This window comes from Lissotriton vulgaris, chromosome 8 (assembly GCF_964263255.1).
Source record: "Lissotriton vulgaris chromosome 8, aLisVul1.2, whole genome shotgun sequence".
NCBI lineage: Eukaryota > Metazoa > Chordata > Amphibia > Caudata > Salamandridae > Lissotriton > Lissotriton vulgaris.
In genome coordinates, this window is record NC_141696.1 from 107169875 (window position 1) to 107192650 (window position 22776).

Here is a 22776-nt window from a genome sequence, read left to right on the forward strand (position 1 = left end):
CCCTGTTTATCTCTCCGCCTTCCTTTTTCTAGCGGCTTCTTACCCTCTGCTTCTTTTTACTCCCGCACGGAAGTGCCAACTGACTGGTAATGCACCGCATAGATTGGTTGTCATTCAGTCAGCATGCAGCACTTTGCACACAGACTACGTCACTGTTGTTAATACCAGCCAATGAAACGTGCAGCGTGATGGGGACGTCATCACCTGCGTGCAGTGCCACTCTGAGCACAGGGCTGTGGTGGCAGGTTGGTTACAGTTCGACGTGTGTCCCGCGCGCCTGTGCAGCAGCCCTATCGATTACAACGTGACAGGCCACATACCAGCGCGGTGTGCGCAAACAGGCTGACACCTTCCTGCAAGCGGCTCTGCGTCTGAGCCGTCGCACCCCTTCCTGCTCTCTCGGGGGCTGAGCTCTTGTTCAGCGCCTGCTGCTGTTGTCTTTTGAAATGTTACTTGTGCGCCTCTGCGCCCTGAAGGCTTCACTTAATGTCCAAAGCACATGGGGGTACAGGGGCAAAAGCAGCTCCGTCTCCTCTCGAGGTGGAGGAGGGGGCCCCGTGATATAGCTGCAGACACCGAGACACAGGGCATTGCAGACAGCCAGACACAACAGTGTGAGCTGGCTGTATACAGCCACATAACGCCCTTATCTGGTCACATACAGTCAGACAGCACCGAGATCCGGCTGCGGACAGATATAGGACCATGAACTAGCCTTCGACAGCCAAACATAGGGTTGTGATCAGGCTGCGGACAGCCAGACAGTGCAGTGATCTAACCCCGGACAGCTAGACACAACACTGTAATTAGGCTGCAGATAGCCAGACACAACGCCGTGCTCAGGCTGCCGACCGTCAGACAGAGCACTGTGAACAGAGCGAGGACAGCCAGACACAGTGCAGTGATCCTTGCAAACAGCCAGACACAGCACTGTGATCAGGCTGCGAACAGCAAGACAGCGCAGTGATCTAGCCATGGCCACACAGACAACATTGTGACGAGCCTGCAGAAAGCCAGATAGCCCCGCGATCAGGCTGCACACAACCAGACTCCAGCACTGTGATCAGGCTCCAGACAGCATCATGATCAGGCTGCAGTCATCCAGACACAGTACAGTGATCAATCTGCAGTCAGCCAGACACTGCACCATGATAAGTCTGCGGACAACCATTCACAGTGCACTGATCTAGCTTGCAGATTGATAAAGCATATATACATGAAAAGCAAAATGGTATATTTGTTTAAATCTCTGTAAATGTGAAGGAGTTTGAAATTGCCAACCGTCAATTAAGTTGATATTCTTAGCTTGGTTTGTGGGTACAGTAAACCGTCTAGAATGGGCGAACCATGGCCTCAATTGAAGCATTGGTATGAACTGACAGCATAGATTAGGAGAAAGAACGATAGTGATATTGTTGCATCTATCATAATTGCAGCCAAATTTAGGAAAGCTACAGTCTTCCATTTAACAGTTTCGTTTTTATATTTTTTTTGTTTGTGAATGAAGCATTTCATAATTTATTTGAGGGCCACTTCTGTCTTTATTTCTAGGTATTGTTTTGTGGTTCAAATTGTAGAAATTGCTTAGGCTGTGGTTTTAGGTTTGCAGTAGTGATTCACAGAGAGGGCCACAGAAGTCACAAGATTAAGAGCTGCAGGGCTAAAGCATCTGCTACTGTGATCTGTGTTCGACTTTATGGTTATAGGTTCCAATCCCAGTGGCTCATCTTGGTCTTTCATCTTCCGTGGGCAATAAAATGAGTATCATGGAGTAGGGCATTAATATGCATTTGTGATTCTGCTCCAAGGTACTTTTCTAGGTGAACATGCACTGTGTGTGTGCGTGAAAGCGAAGGCCCTTTAGAAGGTTTTGGCTGGGGCATAGTACCATAGAACAAGTTATAGATGCTATCCATTGAGAGGGGAGAGCAGCTCAGGGGTGCATGGTCTGGGGGCTCTAAGGGGAGGGAGCAAGCACCATGGTGTACGACTGTACGGAAACCTGAGGCCTTAGGACCAGTTGGAGGAGCTATTGATGGTGAGTGGAGGGCATCTAATGTTCATACAATGATGGCAACTCTATGGAAGGGGTGGCATGACCATGGTGCTCTGGCCTAGGCAATTAGAACAGTTGTAGTGGTTTCCCATTGCATGAGGCAAGCCGGTGTGGGGGCAGTTGTACCACTACCACCACAAGGAAGGTGCATATGTGGCACTGTAAAGAGCTGGCCATGGTGAGGAAGGAGTGTTGAGTGAAACATATTCAGAAGGATAAAGGGTTCCAGGTGGTTGAGAAGAAGTGAGATGCCAAGGAAAGAACTTAGAGCTTCTTGAGAACTGTTGATCTTCAAAGGGCAGGATTAGATGGCCACAGTTGGGGCGTACACTTTTATTGAGGCTGTTTGCTTCGATGAGAGGTATGGTTTTGGGCATGGAGAATAAAGAACGTATTTCAAGTGTAATAAGCTGCAGCAGCATCACACTTCTGATAATGCCCCATTACATGGTCCAATGTGATCTTAATTCAGCATTTTAGCAAATTGTGCATGTGAATTGAATTGTTCCCACTTTCCTTGCCTAATATACTTGAAGCAAACTTAATTCTCAGCAATGGATTAGGCTCTGTGAAACATTATCAACCTTGTGTCTAAAACAGACTGACTGCAAACTGAAAATCTTAGCGTTACCATGGCGACTTATGATGCCTTGATATGCGAATTAACTCCTGAAGTCTTCTTACATTCATCGATTTGTCTGAAACATGTGTATGTGTGGCTCTGTGTGTGTGTGGCTCTGTGTGTTTGTGTGGCTCTGTGGCTCTGTGTGTTTATGTGGCTCTGTGGCTCTGTGTGTGTGTGGCTCTGTGTGTGTGTGTGTGTGGCTCTGTGTGTGTGTGTGGCTGTGTGGCTCTGAGTATGTGTGTGGCTCTGTGTATGTGTGTGGCTCTGTGTATGTGTGTGGCTCTGTGTGGGTAGCTTTTTTTGTAGGTGGCTCTATGTGTGGGTGGCTCGGTCTGTGTGAGGGTGGCTCTCTGTGTGTGTAGGTGGCTCTGTGTGGGTGGCTGTGTGTGTGTATGGGTGGCTCTATGCGAATGACTGTGGGTGGCTCTGTGTGGGTGGCTCTGTATGTGTGTGTGTGGGTGGCTTTGTGTGTATGGCTCTGTGTGTGGGTGCAAATGCAATAGGTCTCGCATTTGCGAGCAATTAAGCTATTGGCATTGTAAATGACAATGCCATTTATTAATATGTTTTAAAAAAAAGAAAAACATAAATAAAAATAATGTCATAGCAATGCCAATAGCTCTAACTTCAACATTGCCGAGACCATTTCATTGTAAATGCTTGTTCTTCAGGGCGGCAGGGCCGGCTTACAATTTCCCCTCTGTCAATGCAAGCTACAGCAGCTTGCTTGCTTGGTTGACGCTGGGGTATTGGGGGCACTATAAATACTGGTGCGGGACAAACACTCCACGTACCTCAGTGGATCATCTTGCTGAGATATTCAACGCGTGTATGCAGCACCAGTATTTCCCTAACGCCTGGAAAGAAGCAAGAGCCATAGTATTCCCCAAGGCTGGGAAACCACTGCGAGATCCTGCAAACTACCACCCCATAAGTCTGCTATCTGGCCTATCAAAGCTCTTCGAAAGAGTTATCCTCTCCCGTCTCGTGGACTTTGCGACAAGCGAAAACCTCCTTGCCAAAGAACAGTTTTGGTTCTGGAAAGGCCACTCAACCAACCACCACTGCTTTACAAACTTATCAAGCTCAAGTTTCCAAGCTACCTGGTCAAGCTGTTGTCTAGCTACTTGTCAAAACTGACCTTTCATGTGGCGGTGCAAAAAGAATGCTCATCGCCACGCCCAATTCTTGCTGGAGTGCCTCAGGGATCAATCCTAGGACCATTCCACTTCAACATATTCACAAACGACATCCCCACTGACCTAAAGAAGACCGATCTTGCCCTTTACGCAGATGATGTTGCAGTCATCTCCCAATCCTTCAGCGACAAAGAAGTGGCTAAGAACCTTGAGACATCGCTCTGCAGACTCTCCGAATGGTACAGCTACTGGCAGATCACCCTGAACTGAAGCAAAACTACAGCAATATTATTCACCAGAAAGCTGAACAGGAAACATCCACAGATCCTCCTCAATGGAGATGATATCAAATGGGGAAAACAGCAGCTCCTACCTGGGGGTGACTCTAAACTCAGCTGGAGAAACCACAGGGAAGACCTGCCAGAAAGCAGCAGCCAAACTGGCTGCATTATACCCACTCCTGAAACCAAGTCGATGCCCATGCAGAGCAAGGTGCGAGCAATCACCGCAATAATTCGACCAACTATGACATACGCTTCACCAGTTTGGAGTGGCTGCCGCCCGCAGCTTCAGAAAGACCTACAGAGCAAGGCCTTACGGATTTCAGCAGGTGCTCTAATGTTCACACGAACAGTAGACCTCCACAGAGACCTAGGCTTTGAGATGTTAGACGACCATCTCCTCAAACTCAACAGTGCATTCTACAAAGGATTGGATCAAAAAGAAAACCCAATGATCAGGAAACTCGAAGACATCTCTACAAACCCATTTGACCGCTACCCGCGGCCCATCGAAGCGCTAACCTTGTGAAACTGAAACAGCAACGCAGCATCAAAAAACTCATCAGTGGCTGAAGGCAAACGCCCAGCAGGTAAGCAAAACTCATCACTGCCAGATGGCATAATCGCCTCGGCAGGCACCCAAAACTCAACACTATCAGAAGGTGCTAGATAGACAAGATGAGAGTCTTTGAGGAAACATGCAGACACTTCTGCAAACTCAATTGACCGCTACCTGCGGCCCATCACTGAGCTGACCTTGTGAAACAACCTCAACTGTGACAAAGCGTCACACATCAATAAGACAACCTAAACAACTTCTACAAAATTCAAAATGAAGGTGGAGTAATGAGGCTACTGCCTCGGTATCCAAAAACTCACCACTGTCAGAGAAGGAATCTGACAGACTAAAACAAGACACAGACGCACACTCCACCTATTAGGTGGTTCACTTTGCTGAGATGCGGTGTCATTAATTACTGCAGGGTGGCCTGCTCACGTTTTTGTCTAAAGTGCAGTACATATTCATGGACTTTTGGGAACTGGGTCTGGACATATTACTGTGCGCTCTAGTCAGGTAGCAGCACGTTTAGGAATCTCCGATACGTGCACCTTTGCTACAGTAAGCAGTTCTTATGGGTAATTCCCTTTACCCCACCCTGCATGTCTCGCCCATGTCCTGACCCCACACTCTTGCAGGTGTATGAAAGACCCCATGCAAGCACCTACTTCCAAAAGGCTTCGCTGGCGCTCAGCTGGGTGGTGTTTGCAGTCACGTTCTGAAAAAGAAAAGAGATTCATGTTGTAGTAAACACCCTCTGATGCCCTTTTGGAAAAGGTTTGCCATGATAGTGCAAAAGATTGGTTAAGGCCCGAATGGGGTACAATTCCAGATGAATACTGTTGAGTGGATTACTCTGTCGGGAGACGAGTAGGAGTAAACCAATCCAAACAAGGACCACAGTACTGAAGGAGTATTCACAATGTCCACCTGATGATACCTGGGGACAGACGCAAGCATCCCACCGCCTCTCCAACCAATGCCTTTATATGGGGCATCAACACACTTACTTACATTCAACAGAATGAGCAATGGACTATCTAACCAGTAAGGCCCCCCACAGTCTGGTACACCCCTAGCTCTGTACAATGAGTAGACCCTCTGAAAGCCAGTGACGTGGTCAAGCAGATGGCCTTCCACACAGCTGCCCACACACTGTCAATGACATACAAGCGGTCACAACAGCTACAGGCACAATGGATAAACTCACAACTGTAGGTTCCATCATATACACACTGTCACACAAGTTCAACAAGAATTCCAAACGGGCGCACATGTTCTCAGACACCATCAAATAGCTGCATGAGTGTGTGTCACAAAACTGTCATACATATAGAATCAGTGTCACAATCATGTACTGTCATACAGCCACATACTATTGCAGAGATGCATGCAGACACACACACACACACACAGCCACATTGACAGTAACACAGATATATAAATACAGACACACAAGCACACACACACATACTCGGCCAGAGGCGAGAGGTGGCCTGGACTCTTAGCCCGCAGACATGACATGGAAAGACCCAGACAAGAGCTTCTGAGAGGGCAACCTGTTGGTGATGCCACCTAACATAAGACCTGTGGGTAGACAATGTAACACATGGTAGGCAACTAGTCTAGAGTATACCCAAGCAGCTTCTGGGGCCCAGGTGGGTGCTAGCCCTTACAGGGCTAGAAATGGACTAGTGTAGAGTCTTGATGCTGCTGGAGGTTTTGGGCGCCAGTTAAGCTTACCCCAGCTAGCTGGAAGGGAGGGGACCATCAAGGGAGCCATAGATACAAACTGTACAGTCAATGAAGGGCTTCAGGCTCCACTGTCCTGGTTATGAAGGGCTAGGTAACCACTGTAGGCATTTTGTAGGTTCTGTCATGAAGGCTCCCACAGCTCCTTGTTCTGTGAGCCACTGTGTTATTTCGCGTGGGTGACTTGCAGCTACGGCATGGGTGAATCAAATGTTGGCTGCAAGATCTCATTTGATGTGCATGGGTGCAGCATTATATTTGGTACAAAAGTGATTTGGAATCCTTCTAGAGCACTTCAAGTAGACCACACCCACCTGAAGTGCATCCCTCAAGGGAGCCGTGGTTGTGGGTCACGCCTCAGAGTTCAGATTAAACAATATATTGTAGGTGTTGGGCGGAGAATCGGTGGATTGAATAATGCAGTATCTTTGATTGCCTATAAACCAGGAGTGCAGTCACAAGCGAAGCATTCCTGGACAAGGTTTGTACAATAGTCTGCACCACTCCTTGTTCTGCTCATTGGGAAGGGAACAGAGCTCTAGAGTGTGGCACCAGCACCACCACCAGAGGCAACTTGTGAATACGGGGTACAAAAACACCTGCTCTTAGGTTTGATCAAAGGACTTCACACTCTTGAAAAAGGACTCCATCAAACATTTTATTTACTGGCCCCAACATTTCGAACACAAATGTTTTACAAGAGAATAGTAGCCGTACACAGCAACTCCGACAAATGGGCCTGCAACAAACGCCAGGCTGAGAGTTAATGAAGAACCCCAACAATGCGGGTTTGTGGCATAAACAACAACCAATGGCACTTAGTGTAGGATGAAGTGGTCCTAGTTCCATATGGAACCGTTGTGGGGGTTCACCTTCTGTTAAAATAGGCCACAATTGCACTGATGATTTATGAAGGTACTTAGTTTATATGCTGTTCTACGCAATATTATGTTTGTAGAAGGCCCCGTAGAGTGGTGCTTCTACTCTGCAGAGTCATGGACTTAAAGAAGGAACATGGACAGATTGTGCTGTCATTTTTCTCATTGCTTATTGTCGTCACTGCTTATCGGACAGTTTGATCAGCAACATGGCAACATCTAAAGGAACTTGCATCCAATGTTTACACCTGAACAAGGTAATATATCGCACCGAGCACAAGGAGCATGTGGACTGTACCAGGTATGTGAGAGGAGTGTCCCTAAACACAGTGCCTGTGGACATTACAGATGAAACGCTGTTCAGCATGAAAAGCAGGATATCACCTGCACCCTTCAAATCTGTGCCATTACATTGGGAACAGTGTAAGGAGCAGGCTGTGACATACTCAAACGCGATTAGAGAGGAAGTATTTACTGCATGGAGGATGTTTGATTTTTAAAGTATGGTCTTCTAGATTTTGGAACAAGAAATTTGCTCACATGTATTTAGAGACAATGGAACTTGGAGGGGCTGCTAAGGTGATACAATAGAGGATTCCGCATCAGAGATCAAAATGTCCTATAAGGGGTTCAACCGAGATGAAAGTAGAGTTCTAGACCCATCCGTTTTTCCAGAGAGCCTGGGGGGACCAGTTGATGCCTTCATGACAGCGGAGAAGAGAAGCTGCTACATGTAACTAACACGAGTTTAAAGAGGAGGATTAGAGACAAGTTCATTGAGAAAAACAGTAGTAAAAAGACATGCAGCATCTTGCATGAGACAATTGATGGTGTGAGTCAAGAGTGACCATCATCATGAGGTGCAGAGTTGACAAATTTAAACCTAATGGCAAAACAAGAGAGTAAAGAAGGAGCAGGATAAGTCCTGTTAGAATAGGGACAGTAGCTGCTTGAAGAGTGGAAGTTAATGTCATGGAAGGAATTTAAAAATGTTTCAGCGTGGTCACAAACATGTTATAAATGTAACTAATCGGTATTATGTGAGGGTGTGCCAGGGGACGGAAGCATAAACACCCTGGTAAAGTGTGGGAGCAGGGCGGAAGGGACTCAGGAAGAGAGTATTTGCCGGGAACACGTTGGTATGCATTGTATTAAAGGTATAGGGATAATTGCAGGTACAAGATCTCCCTCTAACCTAGTTACAGAGGGTGAGTTTATTAGAGTAGAACTCCATTGAGGGTTGAGATGAAGGGTTAAAATAGAAGGGAAAACCTTGCTCCATGGAAGTGAGGCAGTAGAGTCGACGCCATGCGCTGAGATTTAGTAATAATGAGGGCCTTGTGTATAGATTGAAGAATGAATATTGTGGTTTCATATAGAAGAAAACTCAACGTCATAATGGATCCCAATCACCTGTATCAAGATCCTTGGGCCAATGAGGAAGGAAAGGCTTCTGAATCCACTTGGGAGGAAAATTCCTGGCTGTTATTAGCAAATGCTGGGAAGTTTCAATAGTTCTGCTACAAGATTGTCTTGAAGGATGATGCCCCACCCTATGGAGGCAAAGTTCAGAATTCTGTTTGGGTTCAAAAAGAAGCTCAAGAGAGTTCAAGAGATTGTTACTTAGATACAACTGAAGAAATACAAATTTGGAGTGACTGGTGCGCATGGTCTAAATCATCGAGAATGTACGTGGGTTTGCGGTGCCTCAACATTTTGGCAGACCATAACCCACTCTTGAATATAGTGATGTTCTCCTAGGGGGCCTCCTTGTTTACAGCAGTGGATTGTTTCATCAGGCACACCAACACAGGTAGTCATGACATCTGAGGGTGTGCTTTGGTATAAAAGAAGGTAATCAGCTAAGGACGAGTATCTGTTCTCTTTCTAAAAGCCATGCACACTTTGTTTAGTAAGTTAAAAGAGCAGCAGCCTCTCAGGATGGCATGCTTGGATTTAGGATGAGTGAACACGAACATGAGGCATTGGAAAGGGTGTTCAGTGTCCCTGATGGTGAACTCCAAGAAGAGAGAAGTGTAAAAACCTAGTGGATGATGGAGTATATAGGACACACGTGATAAACAAGGACTGCCACCAGTAGAGCTTGGTACATGCCATTGAAAAGGCTTTCAGTCCAATTAACAAAGATCAGTAGATTTCATCCTTGGGGCTAGCAGAATTATTTTCCAGAATTGTATCACAAAAGACAGAACTCAAATGTTTCTTTCTTAAAAAGGATAAAACTATTGTGTGGAGCAAAAAGTGCAATGTGTTGAGGCGAGTTAAGGATGATACTCGAGTCAAAAACATTAAAAGCTTTTGACGCAAGTTACAAATCCATAATTATACCAGATGTGAGTGGACATGTATTGTGAGTACTACTACTGCAAATGACAAGAGGATCAAAGAAGTTGTATCTATTGCTGCAGGAGCATGTTAGTTTGTGTAAGCGAGAGGACCTGGCATGCTGAGAGTGCAGCACTGTGGGACCTGCCTGCGGGCAACAGAGTTTATCCTGCCTACCACTCATAGCCCACTAATAGAAGTTTGGCGGTGACTTGAGGATGCAGCAGAGAACACAACAACATTTTCGCCGGAGTGTCTAAATCTCTGCAAGCAATATCCCAGGAGGAAGAGGTGCTGTGAAAGCTTAATTTATTCCAGGAAGCCATTTTCTTAACTTTTGGAATGCGTGATGTTGTCTTCTCCGAATCACAGTTTTTTAAAAAGCGGCAGAGCTGGACTAGATCATCATTCCAAATCAAAGCTGGTGAGCACAGTGGATTTCTACGGCTGCTTGCCAATCCAAGAAGTCACTTCCTGTCTCTCTACCAGGCTGCTTCTGAATTTTGGGAAAAAGTTCACTGCAATCGATCCAATAGTGTTGTATGCTATGGTCTACCACGTTTTCCACCCTTTGCTCTATACGGTTATTCCACTGTTTTCAAGACTCTTCAGCAAGTCTCTCCTGCTAGTCTCTCAATTCTTTGCATGAACTTCTGAAATGTTTTCCCAAGTACATCTCCATCTGACACTGGATGTTTTTTGCCTTTGGTGCTTTTCCTCCCATGAGATCTTATTGGAAGACACCTAATTTTCATGCATTGTTTGTTCTGTGTAGGTGGTACTGGGTCTACAGGAAAGAGTTGATTGTGTCAGGCAGCACTGAAACCAGGATAGAAACCTCAGCAAAGTCCAAAACCTGACACCTTTTGAACACCAAAGGGTACTGATTGCGTCACTCCAAGCTGGCATTACAGTCTCTGAAATATTCTTAGAATATTAAATAGGTTCCAGGGTTCAGAAATGTCACTGCCAACTGTGTCCCACTTACCGGTCCTTGATGTCACAGATTAAGTTGCGAATGAGGAGACTGAAGAGAAAGAAGAGTGTTTTGTCAGCCAGATGAACAAAGTGTTGAATGAAGCATTGACGGACGAGATGAGGACACAGAGTTCCACTAATGCTCATTCTAGCCAGGGTTATCCATTACATCAACAAAGGTTTGCCTCTGGCAGGTCAACCAGCCTTGGTTAAAGATGCCCATGTATGTTTCGCAGATGAATTAGCAATGGATGGGGATTTGGCCAGACAGTTAGACCTGCGGGTGGCAATACTGGGATGAACGAAGAAGGCAATGGGAATGGCTCATGAAGGTTACATTGGTACAAGAGCCATCATAATATATGGTCAAGATGACTTTTGGTGGTCTTCTCTCGACAGGATGGTTGAATGTTTTGTGAAGGATTTTTCTGCATCAGTCCACATTTCGGCACCAATGTGATACCTTTGTGTTGACAAGAGACAGGATTAACGATTTTTGTTTAAAAGGCGGGTGGATAGGATGGTAGCATTTGAGTGCGTAAAAGCTGGAGGGTGTGTCGGATGCAAAATGCATGGCACAAGACGAAGAAAAGAAGATGTAAAGAACTGAGAGTAAATGATGGTGAAGCGAGTGTGCAGATATCAGGTTGGATACCGAAGGAACACAATTGATTTCCTGCACTCCAAAGGGTGTCGCAGTTGAAGGAGGATGTGGTTGTGTTGGTGATTCCTTGCGGAAAGAGAGAAGAGATTTGTGTGAGAAGGCGGAGAAAGAACATGGTTTTTTAAATCAATACAGATGTGTTTAATCTTACGGCAGTACATGATAGTCCCATGGAAGCAATTGCTGGCCCTTGACCTGAAGAATTAGGTTATGACATCAATGTTGTGTGGTATGACTGCACCGTTCTGTTCAGGAGGTTTCCATATCTTGAGGGTGCAAGGGATGAGGGAGTGTTGGGACTTACAAGCGTGAAATAAAATAAGCTATGTCCACTGGGGCGGGGGTGTGGGGGGAGGGGAGCTGTTTGGTGGCTGATGTCTAAGTTTCTGGACAGCAGGTCTGTGAAACTTGGTGATGTGTATATGTCCTCTGCCATTAAGAAGCCTGTACATTGCACTTCTTTCCAACAGCAAAGACAGATAAACCGATGCAAAACTAAAGCTAGTAAGAGACAATGTTCTAAATGTACATCCCTACAGTGTAGGAGGGCTATTTAAGGCAGACATCCCTCTGGGACTCACAATGCCAGAAGATGGATAAAAATGCCATCATGTAAGAGAACTAACACTCATGCATCCGGGAGCTGCTGTTACTTCTGATTTTTTTTTTAAATATGTTTTTTATTGCAGGCAATATACAAGTCACATGTTATCACATATTACAGTTCCATTTCTAGTTGTCACGACGTGCCAATCTTTCGGCAGCTCTTTACACAGCCCATTAGCCCACATCCCGGAAGCCGGGCGGCGTGTTTCAGGATAAATTAAAGGGCGTAAAGCAATAGTCCATCATAGCCATCTAGTAGGAGGACCTTGTGCCTGCTTTTCCTTTTAGGAGTATCCCTTCCAACATAAAGCCCACCCAGGCCCACCAACATCGCAGTGTTAACTTAAGGAACGATCAAGGTGTGCTGAATACACCTTAATACAGCTCGTGATACCCTTTCTCTCCATAATCTTACGGATCTCCTACCGGGCGTTTATGCCTAATAGGAACCCCCCATCTCGGTGTCAGGTGTCGCTACTTCCTTATTATTTCTCCAGGAGTTCCTCACTAATCTAGTGATATTGTGTATTATGTCGTGAAGGTTCAACCTATAGCGTATCCTAGGGGCGCTGATGTGCTATCTACAGCCCTTAGTGCTCTTGATGTGGTCTCCCACCCCCTCCCCTTCCCTTAGTCCCACCACTTCCACATGTTATCTCAGTCTGCTTTCTAGTGCTATGTACCAGGAGTGTTAGGTGTTTCGGGATGTAATGTATCCTGGGTGTGTTGTTGGCGTTCCCTTTGAGTATCTTGCTCCTCTTCCTCGTCTTGTGTCTCCAGATCTCTTAGGGCCTGTACTAATACCTCCCATGCCGTCGCTGCAGCTAATGCTCTATCATCCTGTCGCCTATGTGCCATCTGATATCTGAGGGAGCTTTCGCAGGTAGCCCATTTCAGGAATTCACTCATCCAGCGTCTATACGAGGGACCAGCTCTTGCCTTCCAATGTCGAGTGATTTCGCGTTTGGCTAAAATAAGACCCATGTCGATGAATTTGCTAGTGTTCTTGTGCTTGGGGTGTGAGGGAACCAGTGTAGGACACCGATAGCCATGTCAAACTGCAGCGGTCTCCCCGTCACCTCGTTTAACACGTCCCCTATCGCCTTCCAATAATCTCCCAGCATTGGACAAGTCCATAGCATGTGGTCTAATTCTACCGCCTCCCTAGTACACCTCAGGCATGCTGCTTCATGCACTCCAAAATATTTACGGATTTTCCCTGGTGTTAAATATGCCCTATGCAATATAAAAAAGTGTACTAGCTGGAAGCGCGCATTCCTAGTGCTCCTGCGGACTCGTTGCATTATCTGCGCCCAAGCTGTCTCCGGGATCTCTTTACCTATGTCTGCTTCCCATTTGTTTTTCAACACAGTCAAAGGTGGTAAGTTTTCACAGAGCATTCTGCCGTAGAGGCATGTGACCGCTTTGTAGGTGCCCACCGCCATCATGGTATACTGGCAGGCCATAGTTGTTGTGGGCTCCATCAATCCCTCCTGCCAGTGTGCCTGCACAACTCTAGTAATCGCGGCATGCAATAAGAAATCTCTCCTTGGTAGGTCAAATCTTTCCTGGAGCGTTTGGTAATGCAGTAGCGCCCCATCCTCGTACAGATCTCCTACAACTTGCTGTCCCGCCTCCTCCCAAACCTGCAGTTGCGACCAGTCCCCTCCATGCGGTAACGCAGTCACCATTCCAATCGGAATTTCCGGCGCATATGGGTGGCGTACTCCCGCCAGGCGTTGGGATCTGTTCCAACAAAGTCGGAACGTTCGTTCCTCTATAGTTAGGTCTTGCAAGTTCAGCTTCTGTTGTAATGTTATATACGTGTCGCTGTATGCCTCCCTCTCTCTCCTGTTCTGGGCCTCTGAACAATCTCGCCACCTCTTGCGTAAATAGCTACAACTGTGCTGCTAGATAATAGAGTTCGAAGTTCGGGACTGCAAGTCCCCCCTCATCCTTCGGTCTAAGGAGCGTATTCTGGGCGACTCTGCATCTCCCTGTGCCCCAAAGATATGAGGAGATCTGTGATTTCAACGCTTTGAAAATGAAACAGGGTATCCTCACGGGCAGCGTACGGAAGTAGTACAAAAGTCTTGGTAGGGCTACCATTTTTAATAGGGAGATCCGGCCCATCAATGATAGAGGCAGGGTCGCCCAGAAGGCCATACTGCTCTTCAATGCTCAAATACAGCGACCCACATTACCCTCCAGCATGTCCGCTGGTTTGTGGTATATGTACACCCCGAGGTACTTCAAACAGGTGGGTTCCCATTTTATCAACGGGTGTCAATGGGTGTCCATCTGGTCTAAGCTCTCCCTGCCGAACAGGAAACATACACATCTTGGACCAATTGACTTTTAGGCCTGAAAGCTCCCCAAAGCGTTGCAATAGCCTTTCTGCCCCAGTCAAGGCCTCCTCCGCATTTTCAAGAAATAGCAATAGGTCATCCGCATATAGGGATATAAGGTGTCTCCCATCTCTGCCGTCTAACCCTCTATAATATCTGCCCGTCCTGATCTCACTGGCTAGAGGTTCTATTGCGAGAGCAAACAAGAGGGGGGACAGCGAGCATGCCTGTCGTGTCCCGCGCGTTACCTGGTATTGGGGCGATATCAATCTCCCCACTCGTACCATCGCCGAGGTATATAATACTCTCGTCCATTTTATATATTCTTCGCCCAGCCTGAAGCGTTTCAAGACATTATAGAAGTAGTCCCACTCCAGGCTATCAAAAGCTTTCTCTAGGTCTACGGAGAGGATCAATGGCACTTGTGCTTCGGAGATGTCAGCGCTCATAAGGCGTATGAGTCTCCGAATATTTGAAGTGGTGTTGCGCTTAGGGATGAAGCCCGACTGGTCGTCATGGACCAGCGAGGTCATGCATGGCAGCAATCGGGCCGCTAATATACTACTGAGAATTTTATAATCGATTGTTAACATGGACAATGGTCTATATGAAGCCTTGTCGCTACTTTCCCTCCCTGGCTTCAGCAATGGGATCACCAGCGCTTCCCTCATTGATTGGGGCAAGCAGCCCTCTTCCTTGGCTTTCTTATATACCTCCAATAGCCTTGGTGCTATCAGGTCGACATATTTGCTATAAAATTCTACCGGCAGACCATCCAGTCCTGGTGTTTTATTGCGAGCCATGCGTTTTATAGCTCCTCTAATTTCCGCTAGCTCTATATCCTTTCCTAGGTCCTCTGCTTGATCGTGGTCTACTTGTGGGAGATCCAGCTCGTCTATAAAGGCATCCAGAGCTGGGTCCCCATTTGCTACCATATTTTTGTAAAGCTTCTCGTAATACCGTGTAAAGCTCTGTAGTATTTCGGTCTGTGTGTGCACCATAGTCCCCTCGTCATCCTCCAAAGCCAGGAAGGGGGAGTGTCGCCTTGTGGGGTTGGCCAGCCACGCTAGTAGCGTGCTCGCTTTATCCCCTTCTGCATGCATCCTCGTCGAGTAGGTCTTGTAGTCAAAGCTACGGAGTCTTTCTACTTCAACAGCCACTGCTTCCCGAGCTGCGCCGACTCGCTCTTGGAGCTCAGGGTGCCCAGGCCTCGCTATTTCTATTTCTCTGAGGTTTTTCTCCGCTTTATCTAGGTCTCCTAGGAGGACCTTACGTATTCCCGCTTGCTTCCCAATAAAGAGCCCCCTGATGACGACCTTGAAGGCATCCCACTCTGTTGCCCGGGTCGTGGTGGAGCCAGCATTGTCTGCAAAGTATTGCGTAATTCCCTCTTCCAGCATCGCGTGAAAGAGCGGATCGTTCAAGGTGTCTGGGCGTAATATCCATGTGGGAATACACGGTGTCTCAGACATCCAGTCTAAGGTAACCAATAGGGGGTTGTGGTCTGATATTGTCCTGGCGAGATACTCAGCTCGTACCACAGATGGCATCATCAGTGGGGAGCACAGCATTGCATCCAACAAGTTACTTCTGATACAATCCCAATATTATAATGTTTCACCACCTGCAGCATATGGTCGTGCTTTGTGCTTTGCAGAATGAGCACAGGTCTGCCACGTGAGAAACACAGCAGTGTCAGCATGTTCACTGCCTCCCTCTGTTGCAATTTGCGAGTCGCAATTAAGGAATTTGTAGGAAACGCAATTTTGTGTGTGATTCCTACATACATAGGCAATAGCGATTCTTTAATTGCGATTCCTTAATAAATCGCAATTAAAGAATCGCTATTGTCTATGTTGATGTATGTGCACCCTAGAGTCCAGCTTCCCAGATGGATAGGTGACCGACTGCTGACCGCGCATGGAACTAAACCGCAAAAATCTTGCGGTCCCCTGCCTTGACCATGGGCACATTATGGCCTATAAGTAGGGGTTGATTTATGGATTCATACTGGGGTGAGCATGACATAGACACCCAAGATCTGCTGTATCACTACCATGGATTGAGTCCAGGAGCTTTTCTCCCGCAGCCTTGTGACCTGCTCATGAGCAGTCACCAACTGGAGGCCCCCTATTGGATAACATTGGGACTCCGCACTTTGCACCCGCCCGATCTATGTCACTGAAGGAGCTTTGAGAGTGCATCCTTAAAACTGATAAAACAGTTTTCTCCCATAGGACTGCACTGACTGCTTTTCTGTGAACATTCTTCTAAGCGTGTAGTTGCTTTGTATGAAAACCTAAGAAACTGCAAATGTACCAAAACTGATTTACGTACCTTTTCTCCAGGAAATGTACCAGTGTGATATCTGGGCATATCACATGGAGTAGAAAAGGTAACTTAAAAAGTAATCTGAAAAGTAACGTACAAAGTAATCTCAAAAGTAACTAAAGAAATTTTGACTGGTGCCTTACCTATAAACAAACCAATTGCATCCACCTGTATTCCAATTGTATTGAGCTGCATTATACCTGCAAATGTATTACTTCACTTACCTTCAGCAGGCCCGGCTTTTTTCTAGAAATAAAATAACTAAATATTTTTATACAAACAAATGGGTCTGAGTTCAGTCTTTGAGTGTGTGACGTAATTCCTTGCCTGGGGGTGTACAATAAATGCTTAGCACTACCCTCTGATAAAGCCTCACTGCTTGCCCATACTACCACAAATAGAGAGTAAGGTATGATCTACTTTTACCTCTTCCTGCCTTTGGGGTTCCACTGGACTCTGTGCACACTATAACTTACTTTGGTATAGTATATACAGAGCCAGCTTTCTACAAGGATTGTTTGGGTATTCCTCCTTCAGATGACGAAAGCTGGACTTTGAAAACATTGAAAAAGACTGGAATAACATCATAAATGTCAAGAAAGTAAATCTGGAAGGTGGTGGAAACATTTCGGATTCACAATGGAAGGGACTGTAGAAAAGAAAGCACAGGCATGAGAAAGGGGAAGATGTGGAGACAACGAGGTTTACAGGGGTCTCACCCTGTTGGTGACATTTCAAACAGTGAGTATTTCCTACATGATGTATTAACTATTTTAAGTAATCACTATTTTCAGAACATGGCAATTTATTGCGTGTTGAAAGAAAGTCTATGTATTTCTTCTGTTCTGACACTATTATGTGCCTTGGCTCTCTAAACTACTAAACTCCTTATTAAGTGGGTTGGTTAAAGCACTGGCACATTTAATTTTGCATCACTGGAATTCTTGGCTCCTTGGTACTTCTGGAGTCAGACATATCAGATTATTTTTACATGGTTGGCTAGCTCTCCTCTGGACCATCTGAATGCCAGCACTCCTGTTCCACATTGAAAACATACAATGTAGTACTGCAGTGAGATTCAGGGCCCGTATTGCTCCACTACCCAGAAGCCATAAGGTCAGGCTGACTTAACGTCCCTTTCTGCAGGTTCCTAATTTTCAGTTTATGTTGTGCCTTTGCTCTCTGGGTACTCTCTTAATATATAATTTAGGTTATCTTTTCCTGGACCAATCATGCTGGATGTTATCTGTGCCATAACCAGGCCTGGGCGTATTTCGCAGAGTTTTGCTATGCGAAACTCCGCGAAGTTCCACGAGTGGCGGAGTGCAGTGCGAACTGCAGTTTGTGCTGGTATTCCTGCTGCTCGGACACAAATTCTACCCGAGCAGCAACTCGCGAACATACCGTTCGCGAGCAGGGAAAAACTCAGCTGCACATCGTAGAGCGGAGTTTTCTGCACTCCGTGATCTCCACGGAGTGCGAAGTGCAGAAAACTCCGAAAACTCTGTGAATGGAGCAAAGTTCACCGCCAAGGCCTAGCCATAACCTGAAATTAAACTTCAATCCTAACAAATATTGTATTGTAACATGTGTACAGCACTTAATAGCCTTTTGTCAGGTGCTAAAAAACTCAAAATGTGAATAGGAAGCTACACCGTGTAAAGTGTGTGGGGGCGAAAGAGGTTTTTCTTTGGAGTGTATGCAGGAAGTGTTTTCAATATTGTGTTGGATGGCCACCGAGGTGCGGTTATAGTGTTATGGGACGCGGGGCCTGGCAGTGTGATGGGGAGGGTATGTGAGAGAGATGTGCAAATTATAATTGTAATAAGGACTAGCCAGCTTAGCCGTAGGTGCTGCAGGATACTGTGTGCCTGTACACCAAATAGGAGGTCATCGGAGAAGGCCCTGTAATAAATATGGCAGAATGAACCAGGCAGGCATGCTGTTGAATGAGTAAAAGGATGCAAGAAGAGCAAGAATGGGAACTGGTAGCCTAAGGAGTAGCCATGCATCATTTCATGTTATTTTTTGTTTGTTGTTTTGAAAGAGACGGCCTCAACCAACTGCTGAACGAATACACCCCGTGTAGGAGGAAGGAAATTAAAGAGCAGTCAAGGCAGGCAACCTGAGCAGGAACTGCACAACGTTTAAAAGGTCCAGACACCCCTTACTGGAAGAAGGAACAAAAGGAGTGCACAAGGGGTTGCAACCCAAGCCTCTCTGATGCTCATGAAGGCTACCAAATGAGAGAGAAGCCTGGCCGGGTAATGGCTCAGACCCCAGGCAAGCTAGCACCTGCAAATGCAAGGCTGGGAGACATAGCGCTTGGTAGGTTGCTGACCTCACAGTGCAAGAGAAATCCACCTGTCCTGTGATATCCTCCTCCAGACCTTCAAGGATTTCCTACCAGAACAAAATCCACTTACGTTATTAGTAGTGAATGCAATTTCAGGGCAAAAAGGAGACAAGCTGGTGAAAGCAGACATACCTGGTTTCTATTGTGTCAGCTAGAGCGGCAGCATGGCAGCTGTTTGGTGATTCTTAGTTTGTTCTACCTTAGCTGAGCTCTTCTCTGATCTATTATAGCAGGGCCACAGGAGTTATGGGATTGTGCAGAGATTTTACATAAATTTAGATTTGCCGCACTTGCCACATAATACATTATCTGCCACATAATCTGAAGATTTTAACAATAAAAAATGTTGCTTTCACTCAAATGGTTCAAAAGTTACTAAAAGAAAAGTGACACGTGTTGCTGCTCAGTGGAAGGCCCTTTGCAAAGCTGGATTGGTCACTTTTCTGTTGCTAGTTGTTATATTTGGGTATTGAACTGGTACTAATGAGATGCAAGCAATGCCCAGGCAGTGTTAATTAGTGTACAAATGTCAAAATAATGAAGTAATACAGTTATAAAAATGTGCTGCATTATGCCGCCTAATTTGCCTTTTCTTGACGCATAATTTACTCAACCCTGCCATATAATTTGGCCCTCTCCTGCCACATAATTCCAGTGGCCTGGATTCAAACCATGCTATTGGGTACCAGGGCACTTTTGCCTCAACGAGTAAGTATCAGTGGCCCTGCTGGTTTCAAGGTCTGATTACACAATGTTCTCGCTGGCAGCCTTTGCCCATGGATTGGAGCTGCACTGTTTCTTAGAAAGACGGCTTGGCACACAGAGCCTGGACTTCTGCTCATCTGAAGGGCACTGATTTGCCCTGGTGTGTCTTACATTTCCCTGCAGTACATGCTCTTTACACTGTTGTGAAGGACCACTGCTATTGGCATCAGTATGATGGAAAAAAATACTGAGCAAGCACTGTGCAAAAAAACCAAAGTTGTTATTCTTTGCTAATGAGTTCTTAGAAGGAAACTCTGTTCTGGCAAGGTGTATGCTTATGTCCAGGGTCAGAGTTTCTTGCCTCCTCTGAGGCTGTATGCCCACCATGTGATGTGTGCATGGGCACACAGTGACCAGAGGGTATTTTAATGAATTTCACTGCAAGTACTCTGTGCGTCTGTTTGCTAAAGGACGTATATATTTTTGGTATGTCAAAAACTGAATTGTGTGATCTAGTCATTTTCTGGAAAATGTACTGAATGTAGTTTTATTCACCTCCACCTAGACACTTTGAAGCATCAGTAAGGCACAGACTTGCGCTGCTGCCATCATCTCATCTGATGATAGCTTCTGAAATGTCACTTCATCAGCACAAGTGTGGTACCTCCGTTTTTTTGTGTGTGCAGTTTTATATAGCACAAACTCGACCCGAAGGTATTGGAGCGCTTTACATAGGCACCAGTAGCATTACACAAGGGCACATTCCTTTTTGGTGGGCACGGGGAGATGGAGTGATTTGCCCAGAATCACAGGATGTTGAGCCCACGCCGAGGCTCGAACCTGGATCCCCAGCTCCAAAGTCAGCAGCTCTGGCAGTTACGCCACATCCTCTCCCCAGTTCTGCGGAGCCTTGGCCTCTTCAGGCAGCAGCACATAGTCCACATATGCACACCCTTATTTATAGATGCCCCCGCCGGTCCGCGTCTCATTGCACATGATCCTCTCATGCGGTATTTCTGTTTTCACAAGAGGATAATCTGCACCGGATTTAATGAAACCAGAGCCGGCCTGGGAACCCAAAGCAGCCCTAGCAATTTTGTCAGCCGGCCCCCTCTCCCGGGGGGGGGGGGGCCTGGGGCAAGGGTGAAGCACTGCTGCTTTTGTTACTGGAGATGGAAATTGCAAAACCGGCCCCCACCCTTCCAGCCTCCCCGGCAAAGGCCTGATGCCCACTACGACCAGTCCGGCCCTGAATGAAAGCCATATCTTGACCCCTAGAGGAGGTTTACTGGTAGTTGAGGGGTCCACAGATCGGTGCAGTCAGTTTGGGTACTGATTCTTCGACTGGTACTAAGAGCCTGAATTCTGTGCTTACACATGTTCCTGCTTTGCGTTTGCATGTGCGGAAAGATTAGGTATACCTTTGCTTCCTCTAGGGCACACAGACATTTATTTCCTGTTGAGCTGCAACAGCTTTTGAAACTCCATTCCATCTTATAACCAGATTGTATAAAATTGGGCTATTAATTCGGGGAGGGCCACAGAGCTTAATTTGAGCCGGTGGTTTCCGGTGCTTGACACTGGCATTTAATTGATAACACTGGTACTCATGAAGGCCAGCTACATGGTGGAACTGTTTGCCTAAAATTAAAGATGAGCACACAACAATTGTTTATTAATTTAAATAAATGTTAAAATACCTACTGTCCAAGTCATTCTCATAGCTTTGGGGGCCTGGAATAGTCTGAATTGTCACTCTTGTTGGAGTGTGATGGTTAGTAGTTGTGCTGGCAGTGTCATTGCCCATTGCCAGCACTGGAAGGGGCAATGGGTGGTGCTAACTGCAGTTACATCCTGAAGAGGGCCCTGGAATATCTCTTAATTTACAAACTAGGCACTGGGGAGGGGCATGGATCAATTCACCGAAATGCCAGGGGTAGCGGAAGTGACATCACATACCCTTTGACCTCCACTTTCACTCACACACACATACACACAAATTCACACAAACATACTCTCACCCACAAGCATGCACACAACATACAATTAAAATAATTTTTTACTCACCTTAGCTGCGTTGGAAGGGCATATTCCAGTTATTGTACTCCATTTTTATTACTCTATTAGTGAATAACATATTTTATTTATTCACCATCAGTGTAAGGAATTGACAGAAAATAAAGAAAGTGGAGCCCCAGCTGCCCCTGTGTTCCTGGCACTGAATTTGCCACCTTTGACTCCTGGGGTAGCATAGGCAGATCTAGGGGTAGCAAAGGGCAAGCCAGGGGTCGCAGCTACGACCCCTGGAGACCCCGAAATGATGTCCATGGGGAGGGGACTGAACTGACTTAATGAACACAGTCTTGTTATGACTACACACAGTTCTTAGAGAAGAACAATAGTTACTTACCTGTAATCTGTGGTTCACCAGTATTGGTGCCTTTCATAGATTCACATGCCTGAATCATTCCCCGTCGTCAGAGTGGGAGTCCCACGGTACATAAAAAAGCAATAATTTGTATATAAGAAACCAAAACCCTTGGTACTAACCAACCAGGAAGTAAAGTAGTCCTAAGTTACAGTGGAAAAACTTCCACACTCATGACTATGCTAGTCATTTTGTATAGACCAAACTACAGCCAATCAGGCGCCAGCACCCACCAGAATGTTCTCCCCAGAGACTCAGGCTCTCAGATTTTCTCGCACAGGAGTGAAACCAGTATTATCACCTGAGGAGCCTCTAAGGGGAGGTGGGTGGGTGCATGTGAATCTATGAAAGACAACAATACTGGAGAACCACAGATTGCAGGTAAATTACTATTGTTCTTCTCCAGTATTGGGGTGTCTTTCATAGATTCACATGCCTGAATCAGAGTAAATGGCAGTACACACCATCCTGCTCATAAACGCTTTTTTCCATTCCTATGCATATGTACACTTTGCAAACAATATTACATGAAACATAAGCGTCTAGAAGAGCATAGAGGAGGAGGGAGAACAGAGGCTCACCTTACTTAAAAAGATTGCGAAGCACTTCTTGTCCCACTGAAGTATCTGCATCGCTGGCAGCATCCAAGCAATAGTGCTTGGTGAAGGTATGCATGCTGGTCCAGGTTGCAGCTCTGCAGATATGATGGAGAAGCACTCCAGAG

At 46.1% G+C, this 22776-nt stretch overlaps 1 protein-coding gene across 2 annotated transcripts in view; it reads right to left on the bottom strand.

The window, feature by feature from the left end:
* Positions 1-22776, bottom strand: part of LOC147693550 (sodium-dependent proline transporter-like) — a 323414-nt gene that overhangs the window by 69075 nt on the left and 231563 nt on the right. For both annotated transcript variants that reach the window (XM_086933770.1, XM_086933771.1), the window contains exon 5: positions 5329-5378. In XM_086933770.1, the coding sequence (XP_086789896.1) occupies positions 5329-5378 (50 nt within the window). The remainder of the gene's footprint in view (positions 1-5328; positions 5379-22776) is intronic.